A 22,500-nucleotide genomic window follows, 5' to 3' on the forward strand; every position below is an offset into this window, starting at 1 on the left:
CTTGCTATATAAACACAGCTGATTTCTTCTAAAAGATTCATTGTAGTCCTAGGTACGCTTTCAAAAACTAAATTGGACATTTGAGAAAACTCATTTGAATTGTGTTGCAAAACATGCTTTACAGAAGTGTTTCCCAACCATGGGAACTTTTAAGATATCCAGACTTCAACACCCAGAATTCACTAGCCAGCCAAGCTTCCTTAAAGTTATCAAAATTGAGAAATGCAGTAATACCTCGTCTTACGAACCTAATTGGTTCCCAGAGGATGTTTGTAAGGCGAAAAGTTCGTAAGGCGAAACATTGTTTCCCATAGAAAACAATGTAAAATGAATTAATGCGTGCAAGAAAAAATACGCCAAAAAATGCCACCGCCCGGCTGTCACCTTTTGAAACAGCTGGGAGGCTTCTCGGCGTCCTCCCAAACGCCGAACCCAAAAGTTTGGCAAAAGTTCGGGGTCGGCGTTCGGATTCAGGAGGATGCTGAGAAGCCCCACCACCTGGCTGTTAGCTTTTAAAAAGAACCGCGGAGCTGTCGGGCCGGTCGGGAGGCTGTCGGGCCGGCCAGGAAGGACGTCTTTGTGACGTCAAAGCTCCGCCCATGGAATTCCCTATTGGGATTCCCCACCTCCTTTCCAGCCTCCCGACCGGCCCGACAGCTCCGCGGCTCTTTTGAAAAGCTAACAGCCGAGCAGCGGGGCTTCTCAGCGTCCTCCTGAACCCGAACGCCAACCCCGAACATTTGCCGAACTTCTGGGTTCGACGTTCGGGAGAACGCCGAGAAATCCCCTGGCTGTTTCAAAAGGCAACAGCCGGGCGGCGGGGCTTCTCGGCGGCCTCCCGAACGCCGAACCCGGAAGTTTGGCAAAAGTTCGGGGTTGGCGTTCGGGTTCAGGAGGACGCCAAGAATCCCCCCAGCTGTTTCAAAAAGTGACAGCCAGGCGGAGGGGCTTCTCGGCGGCCACCCGAACCTGAACTTTTGCCGAACTTCCGGGTTTGGTGTTCGGGTGGCGGGTTCGTAAGACGGGAAAAGTTCAGAAGAAGAGGCAAAAAATTTCCAAACCCCAGGTTCGTATCTCGGATTGTTCGTATGGTGAGGGGTTCGTATCACGAGGTACCACTGTATTTAAATCTTGGGATCATCTATTTCAAGGAAAATTTAAACCATTATGGACTTTTCTAAAATGTCTCCTATCAAATATATTCTTTTTAATGGTTGGAAAATTAGGCACCCAATTCATTAAGTCGCGTCGATTGTTTTCGGCTGGTAGGAATAGAACCGCCAATTTACGCTGTGTGTCTTGTTTTTTTAGGAACGGATTCAGAGTTTGAAGCAAAGCATTGACTTCATGGCAGATCTTCAGAAAAGCAGGAAACAGGGGGACAAAACCGGCTTGCACTCTGCGGGAGAAGAGGACGATGGTCTCGGGAAAACTGGAGACCCTACAGACATAGACCTTAGAATCTTTAAAAGTGCCAGCAAAGATTTCAAAAAGTGATTATATTCTTCCCACAAGCTGATTTTCCCCTCCATTTCAGTAGAATCAGGAGCTGGAAACTGCATGGGGCTACCTTTGAAAAGTGTTCGGAAACTTCCGATCATGCAGAACGCGGCCATGAGAGCCATCGTGGGGCTTCCTAGATTCGCCCACGTTTCTGCAACACTCCGCGGCCTGCACTGGCTGCCGATCGGTTTCCGGTCACAATTCAAAGTGTTGGTAATGACCTTTAAAGCCCTACATGGCATTGGGCCAGAATACCTCCGGAACCGCCTTCTACCACACGAATCCCAGCGGACGATAAGGTCCCACAGAGTTGGCCTTCTCCGGGTCCCATCGACCAAACAATGTCGTTTGGCGGGCCCCAGGGAAAGAGCCTTCTCTGTGGCGGCCCCGGCCCTCTGGAATCAACTCCCCCCAGAGATTAGAACGGCCCCCACCCTCCTTGTCTTTCGCAAATTACTCAAGACCCACTTTTGTTGCCAGGCATGGGGGAGTTAGGATATTCCTTCCCCTAGGCCATTACAAGTTATGCATGGTATGTTTGTGTGTATGTTTGGTTTATTATAATAAGGGGTTTTAGTTGTTTTATTAAATTGGATTGTTACATGTTTTTTTTTATCATTGTTGTTAGCTGCCCCGAGTCTGCGGAGGGGGGTGGCATACAAATCCAAATAATAATAATAATAATAATAATAATAATAATAATAATAATAATAATAATAATAATAGAAAGCGAAAGATAAAGAGTTCTATTCTTGACTTGGACACAAAACCAGCTGGATGAACTTGGCCAGTCACTCTCACTCAGCCCCTGGAAGAAGGCAACGTCTTCTATTAACAACCCCATAATCCCTTGCAGGATGGAGTCTGGGCAATTAAATGGAGCTAGCAGAGTGTTTATTTGCCGGATCCCCTTTTGTTCAGCAGATATATTCTCATTGTGCCCAGAGAGAGAAATATCTGCCTCTACCTAGTATCAAACTCACAGCCTCCTTATTGTGAGGCGAGAGCTCCACCTCTAGGCCACCACACCAGTCCCAGGAAGACTAAAAATATTCAAACTCTCTTTCTAATTATTATTATTATTATTATTATTATTATTATTATTATTATTATTATTTATTAGATTTGTATGCCGCCCCTCTCTGTAGACTCGGGGCGGCTCACAGCAATGATAAAAACAATATATAATGACAAATCTAATAGTTAAACTCTAAAATAACCATAATACATTTTAAAAAGTCTAAAAAACAAGGAACCCCAATATATAAAAAACATACATACAATCTTATCATACATAGAAAACTACATAGGCAGGGTGAGGTGTTTCAGTTCCCCCACGCTTGATGATAGAGATGGGTTTTAAGGAGTTTACGAAAGGCAAGGAGGGTGGGGGCAGTTCTAATCTCTGGAGGGAGCTGATTCCAGACGGTCGGAGCCACCACAGAGAAGGCTCTTCCTCTGGGTCCGTTAGTAAATCCAGAGGTAACGTCAAGGGCATGTAATGAAGCCAGTTCCTGATATGCATCCACCTCACTTGATTAAATGTCGGTTTCACTCTTTTAACCAATCAATAGGAGCACAGTGGCTTGTGTGGTTAGGACACTGGCTTGACAAGCAACAAGCTGGCGTTCAAAACCCGGGTCCTGCCCTGGGGTGGGCTGAGCTCCCGTCCTTTGCTCCAGCTCCTGCTGGGAGACATGAAAGGTGCCTCCAACCCACGTTCCCCCAAGCAACGGCGAAATCACCCACCAACCCTTTCAACCTGGAAGTACTAGTTACTAGTTATTAGTTGCTCTTTCCAGCTATTAATATTTACCATTTCTAATATTCAAAGTCCAAAGAACTGCACATTTTTTTTGTCACACCAATTTTAAAAACTTTATATACTATAAAGCAGTGGTCACCAACCAGTAGACCGTGGAAATTTTGGTGGTCTGTAGAAAAATTATTTGCATTTTTTATATTGCACTAAATACTATTTTAACTTTTTAAAAAAACATATTAGTGGTCCGTAGGATTTAAAATTATGAATTTAGTGGTCTCTGAGGTCTGAAAAATTGGTGACTCCTGCTATAAAGGAACAAAATATTGTATGTAGGTTTTTTTAATGTGTGTATATGTTTAACATCTTTCCCATCCCCCAGAAAAGAAAAAGAACTACTGGAAGAAAAAATTAGGAACAGTAATTTAGAGAAGGAACAAGAACTAATTGAACGTATAATTAAAGATTCGGGAGGAAAGTTGACCCAACGATCTGCAAACACTCAGGTAAGCAGAGGAAAGTTACCAAATGTGTAGAAAACTTCAGTTTCCACCCTTAATTCAATTTAATTCAATTCAATTTATTAGATTTGTATGCCACCCCTCTCCGAAGACTCGGGGCGGCTCTGAGTCTCAACATGATGCTTTAAAATGTTAGCATCCATTCAAATCTCCATTAATTGAAACAGTTAGCAAAACAGTTACCTAGTGGTTGTTTTACTCAGTATAAAAAAAATGGCCCCTTTCTGGTACTAGCCTTTAAAAAATAAAAGGATTCTTGTACTAGACTTTTAATCTCTTGACTCGCTTCAATGGCTTCTTCTTTTTTTTCAGTGTGAGTTTGAGAGAAGAAAACCCGATGGCACAACCACCCTTGGAGTTCTCACTCCAGCCGAAAATTTGACAGGAGGTAATGCAGGCTAGAGCGATTTTAATATGTACCCCCTTGGGGTGTTTACAAAGGATGGGGATGACCATTTAAAACTGGCGCAGAGGACAATTCTTACCACTGTCTTAGAAAGCCAATACAATCCTAAGCTGCATCAACAGGGGAATACACTCCCAGACCAGGGAAGTCTTAATACCACTCTACTACTCCCTGGTCAGACCACACTTGGAGTACTGTGTTCAGTACTGTGAAGAGTTCCACGCTTCGACAACTCGATTGTTAAAGTCATATTTTTTACAGTCAAGTTTGGAGCGGTTAATATTAAGTTTGAATCTGTTGCGTGCTCTTGTGTTGTTGCGGTTGAAGCTGAAGTAGTCATTGACCGGTAGGACGTTGCAGCATATGATCTTGTGGGCAAGATCTATATACTTCATGCAAATCATTTTCAATCGCCTCCCAAATCCTTATTTCTCCTGTTTTCCTTTTGGATTTTAGAGATGGTTTACAACTCTGTGAGACTAGGAGCCATGGCTGGAAGACTTCAGACAGGTGTCAATACTTTACAAGGCTTTAAGGAAGACAAAAGGAACAAAGTAACCCCAGGTAAAGGCTGTGCACATATTAAATCAACCCAATTTCCCATAAAGAATGAATTTGGTTAAATGAACCAAGCTCCAGTCCTTTCAGAAAAAAAAATAAGGTATCATTTTTCCTCACTGGATTCTTTGTATTATCAGTGGGATCCTTAGTGCTCTATGAGCTTGGTTGTTTTCGGTGGCACAGTGGGTAGAGTGCAGTACTGCAGGCCACTAAATCTGACTGTAGGTCTGTAGGTCAGCGGTTCAAATCTCATCACCAACTCAAGGTTGACTCAGCCTTCCATCCTTCTGAGGTGGGTAAAATGGGGACCTGAATTGTGGGGGCAATAGGCTGGCTCTGTTAAAAAGTGCTATTGCTAACATGCTGTTATGCCCTTTGTTAAAAGGGCATTATAAATAAACAATAATAATAATAATAAGTAGTAGTAGTAGTAGTAGTAGTAGTAGTAGTAGTGCTAGTCGACAGAGGGATCTGTAGAGTTGAGGATGAGAAGGAGGATGACTTAAAGCCCTTCATGGCATTGGGCCAGAATATCTCCGAGACCGCCTCCTGCCGCACGAATCCCAGCGACTGATTAGGTCCCACAGAGTGGGCCTTCTCCAGGTCCCGTCAACTAAACAATGTCGGTTGGCGGGCCCCAGGGGAGGAGCCTTCTCTGTGGCAGCCCCGACTCTCTGGAACCAGCTCCCCCTAGAGATTAGAACTGCCCCTACCCTCCTTGCCTTTCGTAAACTCCTTAAAACCCACCTTTGTCGTCAGGCATGGGGGAACTGAAATATCTCCCCTGGGCCTATACAATTTATGTATGGTATGCTTGTATGTATGTCTGCTTAATAATGGGTTTTTTAAAATATCTTAAATTGTAAATTATTAGATTTGTTATAAACTGTTTTTATTGTGTTGTGAGCCGCCCCTAGTCTGCGGAGACGAGCGGCATACAAATCTAGTAAACATAAACATAAACAAACACATGAAGAGGACTGCAGGATCCTTGGTACTCTCTGATCTTGGTTGTTTTCTTGCAGATGTTTCATTAGTTAATATCATCAGTGTTAGAAGGAAGTGCAGGATTTGTGTATAAACAAAGCAACCTCTCCTCCTTTCTAGTACTGATGATGTTAGTAAGTTGGGTAATCAAATGTTCTCCTGTGCACTGCTTGGAGAGTCCAAGCATGGGTTAACCTTTGCCTGATTGCCTGGGAAATCCCGATTCACAGATGATTTCGCCGAAACCAGAATTCTGCCATAGCCCTGGAGAGAAACTCCTGCTGCCTACTCAAAGAACTCTGGGGCTGGAGGTGGCTTCCGAAAGCGTTTGAAAGTCACAGCCCACCCATCTACACATGGCAGCCAGGGAACTTCCTTCCAAATAAGTTTTAAAAGTCCAAAGTTAACGTCTTGACTGTTTACTCAGGTAGAGGAAATGTTTTCATGTCCCTCTTGGTCAGATTGATTAAAACAACTGGCTCAGTGAGGCCAGAGAAGCAGCGCGACCAAATTATTTATGTATTTGTTTGTTTGTTTATTTATTTATTCATTCATTCATTCATTTATTTATTTATTAGATTTATATGCCGCCCCTCTCCGCAGACTCGGGGCGGCTAACAACAGCAAAAAGACAATATAAACAAATCTAATGTTAAAAGTAATTTTAAAAAACCCCAATTTAAGGAACCAATCATACATACAGACATAACATGCATAAAATATATAAGCCTAAAGGGACGGGAATATCTCAATTCCCCCATGCCTGACGACAGAGGTGGGTTTTAAGAAGCTTACGAAAGGCAAGGAGGGTGGGGGCAACTCTGATATCTGGGGGAATTGGTTCCAGAGGGTCGGGGCCGCCACAGAGAAGGCTCTTCCCGCGGGTCCCACCAAACGACATTGTTTAGTCGACGGGACATGGAGAAGGCCCACTCTGTGGGACCTAACCGGTCGCTGGGATTCGTGCGGCAGAAGACGGTCCCGGAGATGATGATATTATTATTATTATTATTATTATTATTATTATTATTATTATTATTATTAATATAATTATTACTCAGTCCTGGGTAATCAGACAGAATGTAACCCATGCTTAAACTCTCCTGCAGCGCACATAGAAGGAACGTTCAGGCAAGGCAATGTTCATCTTCAGGAAAACTTGGGGATCACTAAGGACCCTTCATTTCAACTCTGAGTTGCCAATATTCTTTCCTCTCTTATCTCTCAATTAAGAACCAGAGAGCACTGCCACTTTTACACTAAAAGTTCCATTAAGGCACTAGTTGCACTGGTATTAGAGCCAAACCAGTGTTATTACACTCTCAACACCCCTAGTTTAATTAATTAATATTGGACTCTTTAATTATTATTGGGCTCTTTCCTCCTATGAATAATGCTGTCTTTCTGCAAACGTGATATGAATAAAAACTCCCTGGGGCATTATCAAGTATTCAGAAAAGATATCTTTACATGCGAAATACTCAATTCCTGCTTCAAGATACTTAATTCCCGTTTCATTTCCCATTAGTGATGTACTTGAACTATGGACCTTTTAGCTCGTATGCGCCAGCGTATGACTCCACATTTGCAAATATCAGCAAAGATGATTCTGATTTAATCTACTCTAATTACGGGGAAGATTCCAATCCAGCGGTTTTCAAGTAAGTCTTCCAGCAAGCGGGATTTACCTTGGCTATTAGATTTTGTTTGCTAGAGTGAAAGGTGTTTTTTTTTAAAGACACTTTCCCATCAAGTGGAAAGCGTCTTTCTGGTTTTCTCTTTTTTGTAAGAAAAGGCACTGGATGCTCAACACCAAGAATGAGAGAATCTCACTCCACCCCTCATTTTCTACCAAAACGCCCTACCTTAGTTGTTTATTTGTTTTTCTGAAATAATATACAGTGGTCCCCTGAGTTTCGCGATCCCGATCTTCGCTAAACGCTATGTCGCGATTTTTCCACCCGGAAGTAAAAACACCATCTGCGCATGCGCGCCCCTTTTTTCTATGGCCACGCATGCGTAGATGGTGGAGTTTGCGTTCCCCCGGCAGATCAGCTGCTGGGCGGCTTCCCTGGGTCTTCCCCCTCTTGCTGGCGGGAGGGCGAGCGGCGGGCATCAGCGAGGAGCCAGGGTTTCCCCTTTGCGTGGGCGGCCGGTAAGACCCCAGCGCCGCTTCCCAGCTGAGTCCCGAAGCCAAACGCGGAAGTTCGCCTTTGCCTTCTGGCTTCAGGACTCAGCTGGGAAGCGGCGCAAGCGAATGGCGTGGGCGGGCGAAGGGTGAGCGGCAGCGAGGAGTTTGCGTGGGCGGTGGGGAAACCCCAGCGCCGCTTCCCAGCTGAGTCCCAAAGCCAAACACGGAAGTTCGCCTTTGCCTTCTGGCTTCAGGACTCAGCTGGGAAGCGGCGCGAGCGAACGGCGTGGGCGGGCGAAGGGCGGGCGAGCGGCGGGCGCGCGGGCAGGCAGGCGGCAGACAAGCGGCGGGCGGACAAGCGGCAGGCGCGGCAGCAGCGAGGAGTTTGCGTGGGCGGCGGGAAACCCCAATCTTCGGCTCCTCGCTGCTGCGGCGGAAGTAAAAACACCATCTGCGCATGCGCAGATGGTGTTTTTACTTCCGCACCGCTACTTCGCGAAGAATCGATTGTCGCGAGGGGTCCTGGAACGGAACCCTCGCGATAATCGGGGGACCACTGTATTGTATGTTTAAACTGTGTCACAAGAAAATCTTCAAAACAATCCAGCTTGCTGTTAATGGTACGAAGTCTAAAATGAAACTGTGAAGGAGGGGAAATATTTAGGTGTTTGTCGTTTCAATTTAATGGGTAAAAGGGGGAAACATAATTATTGCGGCTGCAGAAAAGTATTTCATTGCTAGTTATTTTGTGATGCTAGTCCTTGTGGATGAAATATACCAGGAATTACAATAGCCCGTACAGGAATATGAATGCAAGATTTTGCACCAGTTGTATATATTTTTCTGCCCTTTGTGTTAATTTGTGCTCGGGTTTACTAGGCAAAAATGCATGAAATATTTTTTGAAAGCATCAGAAAAATGACTTTTTTTTTAATTTATAAGTTTTTATTTACAAATATACAATAAATACATTTAATTACAATTGACAGTAAAAACATTTCAAATTACAGGAAACAATAATCATGTCAAATTCTAATCTAAAGTTAAACGATATACATTTGACAATAGACCGAGACAAATAGACAAAAAAAGGTCGATAAACATACAAACGTACAGAAAGAAAGAAAAGGAAAGAGAAGAGAAGAGGGAAGGGAAGGGTGGGCGGGTGTATGGTAGATCTGTAATGAGATTGTGAACTAGGTATATTTTCAGTAGCTCTTTTCCTTATATCTAATATTTGAGATTACTTTATAGATAGATATCAGAAAGCGTTGAATAAATCAAGATAAGGAGGTTTTAAGAAAGCCAGTCCAATTTTAGAATATATATCGATGTCTCATACATCTATTGAGAAAGAAAGAAAGATTTAATACCAGATTTGTATCTGTTTGAATATATAGTTGTTAACATTTATTAGGCAAGTTGTAAAAAGAGAGAGAGAGAGAGAGAGAGAGAGAAATGACTTTTAATGTACTAAGCAACTACTATATAGTTGCTACTGTATAGTTCCTTGGCACATTAAAAGTCATTTTTCTGATGCTTTCAAAAAATATTTCATGCATTTTGGCCTAGTAAACCTGAGCACAAATTAACTTAATTCTGATGCTTTATAAGCACTTTCTTTTGGAAGGTCATAGTTGCTTCAAGTAATTCCTCTGTTATTTAATAGCAATAACACTTGAACTTATATATCTCTTCACCGTGCTTTACAACAGCCCTCTCTAATCGGTTTACAGAGTCCGTATATTGCCGCCAACAATCTGGGTCCCCATTATACCCATCTCTAAAAGACGGAAGGTTGAGTCAACCTGAAGCGGTCAGGATCGAACTCCTGTCAGTTGGCGGAATTGGCCTGCAATACTGCATTCTAACTACTGCGCCATAACGGTTCACGATTTAATATTAGCATAAGGACAAATAATGAAGGTTCCTGCAGGCGCTGTTCCTTGGTTCTTTTTGAGTTCTTAATTTTCCTTGGCTATGTTTTTGTTTAGCATTAACAGGATACACCGATAAGATCTCTGCTAAAAAAAACCCCACCAAGTTATTTTTAATCACCAGAACAATGAGTTGGTGACCTGGTGAAAAAAGAGATATTCAAGTGTAATTTTTTTTCCAAAAAATTGCTACTTCTTAGGCTGGAAGTTAATTTAACAAGGTAACGGGAATGGGAAGTTGGTACTTAATTGTAAAATAATTGCATCCCTTGCTTTTTAGCATCAACGAGTTTTTGGCCAAGTCCCACGATCACTCTGGTCTGATGACTGATAGTTTGTTAGATGTCTTGACGCAAGGCGAACACTCCCGTGCTCTCAAAGAACTCGAGACGGTGAGAACATTCCCGTGTGAACGCATATCGACGGCAATGTAAACGTAGAATTAAAGAGATTCGTGCCCAGAGAGAACATAAGAAGAGAATAAGACCCATGTCAAAAGTGTTTGGCAACATAATGCTAAAAACCAATAATACTGAAAGCAAGACTTAATTGCTCAACACCCCCACCCACCCCATTTTACCTTTATTTGAAAATACTATTTGGTTTGATACATCTTAATTATTAACTGTAGGGAATATATAGTCTTTATAACTATTTTCATAACTATAACTTCACTGTTTTCGGTTCGTCTTTTTAAAACATTGCTGCGTATTGACCAAATTAATGTTATTGGCTGTTCTGTCGGGCTCTCTGGTAGAATCCTCCCAAAAATTCACAGGTACAAATTTCAGACACACACACGTTTGAAAATTCAAAACAATGTTCTTTATAATGAAAATTCACTTAAACCAAGCCCTCTTTTGGTATAGCCAAGAGCACTCGTCTCCAAACAAACGGGTAATTTGTACAAGTCCCTTATCAGTTCTGTGATACTTAGCTTTCAGCTGGGAGGCAATTCACAGTCCTTCTTCTTTCACAAAGTGAAACACACTTTGCTCTGGTTTAGTTTCAAAGCTCGGAAAAACCAGCACACAAAAGGTCAAAGTCAATAAACAGTCACGAAACACCACGATCAGATAATCCTCCTCAATGGCCAAACCCACAGGCTGCTATTTATAGCAGCCTCACTAATGACCACAGCCCCACCCAACCACAGGTGGCCTCATTTTCTTTGATAATAATCTCTCAGTTGTTGTTGCCTATGCATCGCTCTCCGCATGCGTGGCTGTATCATTAACTCTTGTTCTGAATCCAAGGAGGAGCTAGATAATTGATCTCCTTCTGAGCTGTCTGCCACACTCTCCTCCTCCCTGTCACTCACGTCTTTTTGGTCAGAGGAGCCTTCATCAGCAGATTCCACCGGGGGACAAAACAGGCCTGCAGCATGTGGATGTCTCCCCCACATCCACAGTCCTTGGGGCAGGAGCTGGGCCAGAGCTAACCACAACATTGGCTGACCAAGAATTGTTGGGTTGCACCCAAAGTTTGATTTTGATTTCTTATTTATATTTCTCATTACTTTATCCGTTTCTTTTCTAGTTGCGGACGACAGAGGAAACAGAACGCTTACGTGAAAAGACGGATACAACAAAAGATATAGAGGTGAGATAGTTATAAATGCAATGGATATTCCAGGACTGGTCAGGTTTCTGCTCTTTAGCTGGCTCAGCGTCTATGGAGAGTCTCAATGTCTGAAATAGTGTAGGGAGTCCTGCTTGACTAGATGACCTATAAGGTCCCTTCCAACTTTAATAATAATCTAATCCAATGATCCACATCACGGTTGTCCCAAAGGCATAGTTCCCTCTAAGCTGAGCAGTGAGCAATCGCTCACTTAAAAATCATCATCAACTCAGAGTTTTCCAAACCTGCCCAGAAGCCAAGAGGGAAAGAGTGAGAGGGAAGGAGAGAGAGAGGAAGAGAGGAAGAGAGAGAAACAAAAAAAAGAGAGGAAGGAAAAGAGAAAGAAAAAGAATGGGAGTAAGGAAGAGAGAAAGAAAATCAAAATCTAGTTTGAAACTAGCTCAACTATTTAAGTGGCATTTTGATATTGATAGAGTTGCCCTATTATGAGCTCACTGTTATAGACACACAGTACAGTATTTTATTTTGAAATTCTCTGAGGCAAAACAGGGTGGGTTTTTTATTTGTTTGTTTGTTTGTTTGTTTGTTTGTTTATTTATTTATTTAATATTTCTGTGCCGCCCAGTCCCAAAGGGACTGCCGTTCAGACACTATACTTTTCCGCCCACCCCCCAAAAAAATTTAGAGGGAACACTGCCCAAAGGTGCTTTTTCCAAAAGGCAACTAGATTTTCTTGGGGTTTCCCCCCTCCTTTTTCTAAATATTTCACTTCTGATGCAAGAGGTGAAATCCATAAACCATAAACCATGTCCAGTCAACGAAGCAGTGGAAGTGATGTGCCAGTGCCTGGAGGCTGTTGGGGTCTGGATGGGTGTCAACACTCAAACTCAACCCTGATAAGACGGAGTGCCTGTGGGTTTTGCCTCCCAAGGACAATCCCATCTGTCCATCCATCACCCGGGGGGGGAATTATTGACCCCCTTGGAGAGGGTCCGCAACTTGGGCGTCCTCCTCGATCCACAGCTGACATTAGAGAAACATCTTTCAGCTATGGCGAGGGGGGCCTTTGCCCAGGTTTGCCTGATGCACCAGTTGTGGCCCTATTTGGACCGGGAGTCACTGCTCACAGTCACTCATCACCTCGAGGCTCGACTACTGTAATGCTCTCTACATGGGGCTACCTTTGAAAAGTGTTCGGAAACTTCAGATCGTGCAGAATGCAGATGCGAGAGCAATCATGGGCTTTCCCCAAAATGCCCATGTAACACCAACACTCCGCAGTCTACATTGGTTGCCGATCAATTTCCGGTCACAATTCAAAGTGTTGGTCATCACCTATAAAGCCCTTCATGGCACCGGACCAGGGTATCTACGAGATCGCCTTCTGCCGCACGAATCCCAGCGACCGGTTAGGTCCCACAGAGTTGGCCTTCTCCGGGTCCCGTCAACAAAACAATGTAAAAAATATATACTCACTGTAGTCCTATAGCGCAAAGCATAACGTTTCTGCAACACTCCGCGGCCTGCACTGGCTGCCGATCGGTTTCCGGTCACAATTCAAAGTGTTGGTAATGACCTTTAAAGCCCTACATGGCATTGGGCCAGAATACATCCGGAACCGCCTTCTACCGCACGAATTCCAGCGGCCGATAAGGTCCCACAGAGTTGGCCTTCTCCAGGTCCCGTCGACCAAACAATGTCGTTTGGTGGGCCCCAGGGGAAGAGCCTTCTCTGTGGTGGCCCCAGCCCTCTGGAATCAACTCCCCCCAGAGATTAGAACGGCCCCCACCCTCCTTGTCTTTAAAATTACTCAAGACCCACCTTTGTCGCCAGGCATGGGGGAGTTAGGATATTCCTTCCCCTAGGCCATTACAAGTTATGCATGGTATGTTTGTGTGTATGTTTGGTTTTTATAATAAGGGTTTTTAGTTGTTTTATTAAATTGGATTGTTACATGTTGTTTTTTATCATTGTTGTTAGCCGCCCCGAGTCTGCGGAGAGGGGCGGCATACAAATCCAATTATTATTAATAATAATAATAATAATAATAATAATAATAATAATAATAATAAATAATGTAGATGGGTTTTTTCCTGGAATTTGTTTGCATTTCTAGATAATAGAAACAGATCCAGCCAAGGTTGACTCTGGCCTTAATAAAGAGAGGCTTACAGCATTGAAAGCGGTGACAAATTTAGGGGTTCCTGCTGAGGAATTTGATTCTGAAGGTGAGTCAACATATCTTTGCAAAAGTCTTGTGGCAAAATCCAGCTCAATTCTATGGTGCCTCACAGCTTTATCTTTGATTTCCCAGAAGCAGAAGTATTTCAGAGAAAGCTGGATGAAACCACAAAATTAATTTGTGACCTTCAGGATGCTCAAAAAGAACGTCTGAGTACAAAACCACCACCTAATATGATTTGTCTCTTGGGCCCATCTTACAAGGAAATGCATTTGGGTAAGAATTATGAATGCTTATTTATTTATATCTCGCCTTTATGGTTTATTTCAATAATCAATAACAATATTCACATACATTCCGAATGAGAGTGGCCACTTTCTTGAAAAACGTACATCGTTGTTGAAGATATAAAAGTTTATTTATATCTCACCTTTATGATTTATTTCAATAATCAATAATAATATTCCTGCCTAAGCAGGGAGTTGGATTAGAAGACCTACAAGGTACCTTCCAACTCTGTTGTATTATTATTATTATTATTATTATTATTATTATTATTATTATTTTATTCACAAAAACAGTAATACACAGCAAACGAGATTTATATGCTGCATTTTGTATCACAATATCGCAAGTCGAACACTTCCCAAGCTTCTAGGACTGTGTGATGTATTTTAGTATGATGCGCGCAGATCCAAGAGTGGTGGCCTTTTGCAACTGAAAGATTGGGATTTTGTCAATGTTTATTGTTTTCAAATGCCAGCTGAGGTCTTTTGGTACAGCACCCAGAGTGCCGATTACTACTGGGACCACCTGTACTGGTTTATGCCAGAGTTGTTGGAGTTTGATTTTAAGATCCTGATATCGGCTAAGTTTTTCTTTTGTTTCTCATCAATTCGACTGTATGGCGACATCAACGATCCACACTTTTTTCTTTTCCACAGTTGCAAGGTCCAGTGTATTGTATTCCAAAACCTTGTCAGTTTGAATTTGAAAGCCCCAAAGTATTGTGACATGCTTGTTTTCAACTACTTAGTTAGTTGGGGGAAGTTAGTTGGGGGAAAGATCAAAAGCAACATGAGAAAATATTATTTTACTGAAAGAGTAGTAGATCCTTGGAGCAAACTTCCAGCAGACGTGGTAGATAAATCCACAGTAACTGAATTTAAACATGCCTGGGATAAACATTTATCCATTGTAAGATAAAATACAGGAAATAGTATAAGGGCAGACTAGATGGACCATGAGGTCTTTTTCTGCCGTCAGACTTCTATGTTTCTACTTTCTCAGGTTTATGATCCCACCAGTTCTTTACCACTGGTAGGTGGTAGTTGTGGTTCCAATGGAGCATCTGGGCCACGTAGTTTTGCCTCTGTTTATCACTGTTGTTATTGTTACATACATTCCGAATGTGAATGGCCACTTTGTTGAAGATAAAAGCTTTAAGTAGTTTTCTAAAATGTTACATCAATGCATGCGGGTCTCCAGAGAGGGGCGGAATACAAGTCTAATAGATAATAATAATAATTTCTCTATTTTTTTTTTCAGCCGAAAAGGTGACCAATAACCTGAAAGAGCTGGCCCAAAAGGTAACTCCAGGGGACATCGTCAGCACATACGGCATCCGCAAAGCGATGGGGATTTCGCTCCCAGCTTCCGAAAAAACGGGCGGCCTTGGGGATTTCACAGAGGGTGAGTTTAATCAGGCCGTCAGCAATCCCTGTCTGCTTAGGAACCCTATCTTGCAAAATACACGCAGCGTTTATTTGGGAACCACTCAATAGTTTTAGAATACAGGTAGTCCTCAACTTATGACCATAAATTGAGCCCAGCATTTACGCTGCAGAGCAAAACATTTGTGAAGTAAGCTTTCGCCTCCATTTTACGATTTTCCTTGCCGCTGTTGTTAAGTAAATCATTGCAACAGTTGCATTAGTAACACGGCCGTGCAGTGAATCTGGCTGCCCCCCTTGACTTGGCTGATCAGGTCACAAAAGGGACTCGCCTGACCCCGGGACGTGTGGTGTGTGTCTTCCTGGACTAATTACCCTGTAATTATGGCCGGTTGAGACACACCGGCAGAACAAGTGGCTTTTCAGGTATTTTTTTTTCCTCTCCAGATATACAAGACTCTCCCAAGGCCGTCGTTCTCCTTGAAAATGAATGCGAACCCATTGCTGTTTGAAGCATCCTCATTCAATATTCCCTCTTCAGTGTCAGAAGGGTAAAATTTGCCCCATTAATGCACACGCTGTTTATATACTTTTACCTGTTAAATATTTGAATTCCTAATAAAACTAGGAAAACCACGCTGGTCCGTTTCTAATTGCAGATGTGAGAGATACGCTTGAAATGAAACACAAGCATTGGATCACAGTTGGGGTGGGAGCCAAGAAGGTGATAGAGGTTTGAAAGCTTTCGGAATATGGTTCATAACTGCTCCTGGTAGGGTGCGAACAAGGACACCCACAGCTGAAGATTTCCTGATGATTTTCACATAAATCTTGTTCGCTTTATTATTATTATTATTATTATTATTATTGTTGTTGTTGTTGTTGTTGTTGTTATTGTTATTGTTATTATTATTATTATTTATTGGATTTGTATGCCGCCCCTTTCCGTAGACTCGGGGCGGCTAACAACAATGATAAAAACAACATGTAACAATCCAATAATAAAATAACTAAAAACCCCTATGATAAAACCAAACATACACACAAACATACCATGCATAACTTGTAATGGCCTAGGGGGAAGGAATATCTCAACTCCCCCATGCCTGGCGGTATAAGTGAGTCTTGAGTAGTTTACGAAAGACAGGGAGGGTGGGGGCAGTTCTAATCTCCGGGGGGGAGTTGGTTCCAGAGGGCCGGGGCCGCCACAGAGAAGGCTCTTCCCCTGGGGCCCGCCAAACGACATTGTTTAGTCGATGGAACCCGGAGATGGCCAACTCTGTGGGACCTTATCGGTCGCTGGGATTCGTGCAGTAGCAGGCGATTCCGGAGGTAATCTGGTCCAATGCCATGTAGGGCTTTAAAGGTCATGACCAACACTTTGAATTGTGACCGGAAACTGATCGGCAGCCAATGCAAGCCACGGAGTGTTGAAGAAACATGGGTGAATCTTGGAAGCCCCACGATGGCTCTCGCGGCTGCGTTCTGCACGATCTGAAGTTTCCGAACACTTTTCAAAGGTAGCCCCATGTAGAGAGTGTTGCAGTAATCGAACCTCGAGGTGATGAGGGCATGAGTGACTGTGAGCAATGACTCCCTGTCCCAATAGACCAGGGATGGCAAACCTATGGCACGGGCGCCACAGGTGGCACCCGGAGCCATATTTCTGGCACCCGAGCCGTTGCCCAAGCTCAGCTCCAGCGTGCATGTGTGTGCTGACCAGCTGAATTTTGGCTCGGCCAGAGACTCTGGGAGGGCGTTTTTGGCTTCCAGAGAGCCTCCAGGGTAGATGGGTACGGGTTTGTATACCCTCCCCCCCCCCCAGCTCCAGGGAAGCCTTTGGAGTCTGGGGAGGGAGAAACACGAGCCTTCTGGGCCCACCAGAAATTGGGAAAACAGTCCGTTTCCAGCCTCCATAGGGTGTCTGGTGGGCAGGGGGAGCTGTTTTCACCCTCCCCAGGCATTGAACTATGGGTGTGGGCATTTTATTTATTATTTATTTATTGTTTGATTTGATTTGTATGCCGCCCCTCTCCGTAGACTCGGGGCGGCTAACAACAGTAATAAAAACAGCATGTAACAATCCAATACTAAAAACAACTAAAAAACCCCTTATTATAAAACCAAACATACATACAAACATACCATGCATAAAATTGTACAGGCCTAGGAGGAAAGAATATCTCAGTTCCCCCATGCCTGGTGGCAGAGGTGGGTTTTAAGAAGCTTACAAAAGGCAAGGAGGGTGGGGGCAATTCTAATCTCTGGGGGGGAGTTGGTTCCAGAGGGCCGGGGCTGCCACAGAGAAGGCTCTTCCCCTGGGTCCCGCCAAACGACATTGTTTAATGGACGGGACCCGGAGAAGACCCACTCTGTGGGACCTAACTGGTCGCTGGGATTCGTGCAGCAGAAGGCGGTCCCTGAGATAATCTGGTCCGGTGCCATGAAGGGCTTTATAGGTCATAACCAACACTTTGAATTGTGACCGGAAACTGATCGGCAACCAATGCAGACTGCGGAGTGTTGGTGTAACATGGGCATATTTGGGAAAGCCCATGATTGCTCTCGCAGCTGCATTCTGCACGATCTGAAGTTTCCGAACACTTTTCAAAGGCAGACCCATTTTAGATTTGTATGCCGCCCCTCTCCGGAGAATCGGGACGGCATGCGTGGTAATGTGCATACCCACTCTTTCAGCATTTCAGGGGAAAAATATTCACCAACACTGATCTAGACTTTGCCTACCTATGTATGACTGAAAAAGAAACTGGGAAGAAAATACTTAAATAGACCTCGACAGGCATGTCACATCATTTTACATACAATGCTTTGGCAATATGGGACAAACATATCCAACACCCCTGCCTTCTCTAATTTGCCCCACAACAACAACCTTCAGAAGTGAAATTGGGCTCAGAGTGATTGGACCAAAGTCAGCCAGTTGAGTATTCCCTAAGTGAACTGTTGTAAGTCAAGAAAACACGATTCGAGTATTGCCCACAAGATCATATGCTGCAACGTCCTACCGGTCAATGACTACTTCAGCTTCAACCGCAACAACACAAGAGCACGCAACAGATTCAAACTTAATACGAACCGCTCCAAACTTGACTGTAAAAAATATGATTTCAACAATCGAGTTATCGAAGCGTGGAACTCATTACCGGACTCAATTGTGTCAACCCCTAACCCCCAACAGTTCTCCCTTAGACTCTCCACGATTGACCTCTCCAGGTTCCTAAGAGGCCAGTAAGGGGCGTACATAAGTGCACTGGTGTGCTTTCGTCCCCTGTCCAATTGTCTTTCTTTCACCTATCTTATATATTCTCTTCCTTTCATATATCCTCTCCTCTAAGTTCCCTTTTACCCTTATATATATTACCACATGTCTATTTTCTTCCTATGTATTTGTGTATTGGACAAATGAATGAATAAATAAAATAAATAAATAAACGAGCTGTATTGCAGAGACTGGCGGTCTATTAGCACTGCCTGATTTTTAAGTATATTTGTACATAAATTACAGAAGAAATAACATCAAATATCACGAAACTTTTAATACAGGAAAATTAAAAAGTGGAAGCGATGTGGTTTAGACCAGTTGCCTGGACAGCAAAAGAGAAAATTTAAGATTTTGCAAACGTTTCTGTCGGTAAACATTTGAGAGCAGTTGTTACACAATGACGGTAGAGAATTTCGGAACCAAAACCTTCTAACTTCTGCGTTTTATTTTAAAAACCAAACCTGCAATAAATGTACAATTTTTAAAAAAGAAAAATAAATCATTCACAAGGACGTGCAGTTATTACAAAAAGACAGTTATGCAACCTTTTAACACTATCCAGGACTACCTTATCTTAATACTCTCAAATATAATCTACTTTAATCTCCTAAGACTTTCTAAAAGTCCTTTATCTATAGTAAGACCTCACTAGAAGTTTGTTCCCATCATGAAACAGAAAATTTATCCTCCACGTATTAATTACACAGTAATTATAATGAACACAGTAAGGGTCCACACGGAGTTTAGCATAAAGGGATTTGCGGGCAATTGAACTGTCCTGTGAAACTTTTTTTTTTAAATGAGTATGTTCAGACCTCATTAATAGATTCACTCCAATTTCTTCAGATTTATATACCTTTGTATCGAAAATGAATTCTGAAAAGCCTTTACCCAAATGGATGTAGCAGAAATAAAACCACAGCAAAATATAGGTAGTCAACGTTAAGTCACCAGTACTTTAGATATCGTCTTAAATAAAACACTTTCCTTTGTTCCTGCTTGTCGTAGATTTTATGCACAAACATATAATTCTTCCAATGGTTTGCCCTAATTTTGCTCTATATCTGGTGTCCAAAAAACCCCCACTTTTTTTTTTTTGCAATTGTGTGTCCAATTCCATAGTCCTATCTAAAAAGCCTTGTAATTTGCAGCGTCCTAGGTAGCATTGCTATGGAATCTTTCAGATGATAATTTTATTTCGCAATACATTCTTCTTGTGCTTTAAAAACATGGGGTCCCCCCCACCGCAACCGATTCCCGAAAGTCATCTTTGTTTTTCTTTGAAATTCCTGATAAAAAAGCAGAATCCCACTTTGAAATAAGGATAGGGATGAACAACAGGAAGAAACATCAACAACATTGGCATGGGCACAATACAGATAGACCTCAAGTTACCACCATTCATTTAGCGGCCATTTAGATTTATAATGACCCTTGGAAAAATGTAACTTGGTCTTTGTTCTCTCAACCAATGCAGCATCTCCACAGAACATATGATCCACATTTCGGCACTTGGCAACTTGTGTGGTTATAGCATCTCAAGAGCATGGCTATTGGCCATTTTCCCAGCTGGTTTCCAACAAGCAAAATTAATACGGTAAGCTGGCCTCGCTTAACAACCCTGCGGCTCATTTAACAATTCAATGGTGGAAAAAGTAAGGTTCTACATTTAGGCAAGAAAAACAAAATGCACAGGTTCAGTATATGGTATCTTGCTCAGTAGCAGTAACTGAGAGGGATCTTGGAGTCCTAGTGGACAGCCATTTAAATAGGAGCCAGCCGTGTGCAGCAGCTGCCAAAAAAGCCAACACAGTTGCTGCATTAACAGAGGGAGAGAATCAAGATCACGTGAAATGTTAATACCAGTTTATAACGCCTTGGTAAGGCCACACTTGGAATACTGCATTCAGTTTTGGTCACCATGATGCAAAAAGGATGCTGAGACTTTTGAAAGAGTGCAGAGAAGAGCGACAAAGAGGATTAGGGGACAAGAGGCTAAAACATGAAGAACGGTTGCAGGAACTGGGCATGGCTAGTTTGAAAAGAAGGATTAGGGGAGACATGATAGCAGTGTTCTGATATCTCAGGGATTGCCACAAAGAAGAAGGAGTCAAACTATTCTCCAAAGAACTCGAGAGTACAACAAGAAGCAATGGGTGGAAATTAATCAGGGAGAGAAGCAACTTAGAACTAAGGAGAAATTTCCTGACAGTTAGAACAATCAATCAGTGGAACAACTTGCCCCCAGGAATTGTGAATGCTCTTAACACTGGAAGTTTTTAAGAAGATGCTGGATAACCATTTGTCTAAAGTTATGTAACACCTGGCTTAGCAATGGAAATTCTGATCTCAATTGGAGGCCATAGGTCAAGGACTACCTGGATGTAGTTGGCCTGCTTCTCATTCATTTTGGTCACAAACCTACACAAGATAAAATTCAGCAGTAAGTTACGGGCAGTTTTACTTACTGTGCTACGGACTGCCACCAACAAGGAGACATTGTCTACATCAGTGTTTCCCAACCTTGGCAACTTGAAGATATCTGGACTTCAACTCCCAGAATTCCCCAGCCAGCATTCGCTGGCTGGGGAATTCTGGGAGTTGAAGTCCAAATATCTTCAAGTTGCCAAGGTTGGGAAACACTGGTCTACATCACTCAGAATTATGAGAGTGTTACTGACCACCAAGACAAAAAATAAATGGCACACAATAGCTTCTCTACACCGCAACCCATTCTGGGAATTATCCATCGTTGCGTTTTAAGATTAGTAGTGCAATTGCAGTAGGAGCTGCCCATAATTTATACAAGCAGGTTTGCTATTTAAGAAAGAACCTGAAAGTTACACTGACAATTCAGGAATGTCCACATTACTACAGGCCACCGAATGGCTGTTGAACTCAAATAGCATCTTGCAAAGACAAACGAGAGAAGGGACAGAAAAAGGCTCTTCAGAGTCCTTCAACAACCCCACCCCTCAAAACAAGTACATTGAAGACTCATATCCTCAAGTTTTTGATACCAAGCCCAAGAAGTGAATTCCAGAAAGTGTCTCAGCTGGGGAAGTTCTCCTTCTAGAACAGAAACGAGGTAAGTAGCAATGAAAAACAGGCAGGTCTCATTTATTTTGATGATGGGATAGGAGGAGTGCAAGAAAAAAATGCTTTTTTGAGTCTTGAAATGTTGGTTGAAGAGAAGAGTGAAAGTGCAGAGATCCACAGCAGGTCTAAGGGTGGCTGTACTGGACAATGAGAGGAGGAATTATAGATTAATGGCAGAGTGGATGACAGACAGTTCCACCTAAAAGGGTCCAGGCTCCAATATTGGTTACTTGTCACCTGATTTTTGCTCAAGGCAGTGCTATCTCAATTGTCAAATCTATCCACACGAAAAGGCAAGGAGGAAGTCGAAGAGCAGGACAACCTCGAACCAAGCAATTCTCTTGCTTGCTTGACTGCCAGAAATTTCTGAGTCCTCTTGTGGCATGAAACCAAATTGGCATCAGGTAGACTCAACTACACTCGACTGTTAACATCTTTCAAGAACCTCTCGCGTTCTTTTTTTGAGATGCGAAACGCCAGCACGGATAGTTGTTCGGCACGAACTCCTCTGCAGAAGGAGACACCATGTTTACAGTTGGTAAAAATTAAAAGCCAAGTGCATCAAGGGTATTCCGACCATCATTTCTCAGCATCTTCTCGTTCGTCTTCAAAAAACTTGAGATTTGGCTGTATCGGTGCAGACGAAGTAAGTGATCAATTCTCCTTTTCCCTTCACGTTAATCAGACCTCGGCATTCGCAAGCATACCCCAAGCTCTCCAATATTTTGCACGTCTCTTCGGTAACCTGCGCGTGAAACAAAAATTGAGAGGCTATTCAAAATCCTCCGTAAATATTTGATGGATTTTTGATCCCTTTTTTTCCTGGCACTTCCATAAAAATCAGTTAAATTGACTTGCATGGTCAGAGCTG

At 42.8% G+C, this 22,500-nt stretch overlaps 2 protein-coding genes across 3 annotated transcripts in view; one reads left to right on the forward strand and one right to left on the reverse strand.

Moving 5' to 3' along the window:
* Positions 1 to 15,883, forward strand: part of BRD7 (bromodomain containing 7) — a 29,993-nt gene extending 14,110 nt beyond the window's left edge. Inside the window, exons 7-17 of one of the 2 annotated variants that reach the window (XM_070760193.1) lie at positions 1,312 to 1,493; positions 3,648 to 3,771; positions 4,099 to 4,174; positions 4,649 to 4,756; positions 7,269 to 7,401; positions 10,089 to 10,200; positions 11,348 to 11,410; positions 13,509 to 13,620; positions 13,707 to 13,850; positions 15,123 to 15,266; positions 15,695 to 15,883. In XM_070760193.1, the coding sequence (XP_070616294.1) occupies positions 1,312 to 1,493; positions 3,648 to 3,771; positions 4,099 to 4,174; positions 4,649 to 4,756; positions 7,269 to 7,401; positions 10,089 to 10,200; positions 11,348 to 11,410; positions 13,509 to 13,620; positions 13,707 to 13,850; positions 15,123 to 15,266; positions 15,695 to 15,759 (1,263 nt within the window). In that variant the 3' untranslated portion in view covers positions 15,760 to 15,883. The remainder of the gene's footprint in view (positions 1 to 1,311; positions 1,494 to 3,647; positions 3,772 to 4,098; positions 4,175 to 4,648; positions 4,757 to 7,268; positions 7,402 to 10,088; positions 10,201 to 11,347; positions 11,411 to 13,508; positions 13,621 to 13,706; positions 13,851 to 15,122; positions 15,267 to 15,694) is intronic. The other variant, XM_070760192.1, reaches the window with a different exon arrangement.
* Positions 15,884 to 18,781: 2,898 nt separating this feature from the next.
* ADCY7 (adenylate cyclase 7) overlaps positions 18,782 to 22,500 on the reverse strand; it is a 99,530-nt gene continuing 95,811 nt past the window's right edge. Inside the window, exon 27 of the mRNA XM_070760195.1 lies at positions 18,782 to 22,374. Within this exon, the coding sequence (XP_070616296.1) occupies positions 22,237 to 22,374 (138 nt within the window). The 3' untranslated portion in view covers positions 18,782 to 22,236. The remainder of the gene's footprint in view (positions 22,375 to 22,500) is intronic.

This window comes from Erythrolamprus reginae, chromosome 9, assembly GCF_031021105.1.
Source record: "Erythrolamprus reginae isolate rEryReg1 chromosome 9, rEryReg1.hap1, whole genome shotgun sequence".
NCBI lineage: Eukaryota > Metazoa > Chordata > Lepidosauria > Squamata > Dipsadidae > Erythrolamprus > Erythrolamprus reginae.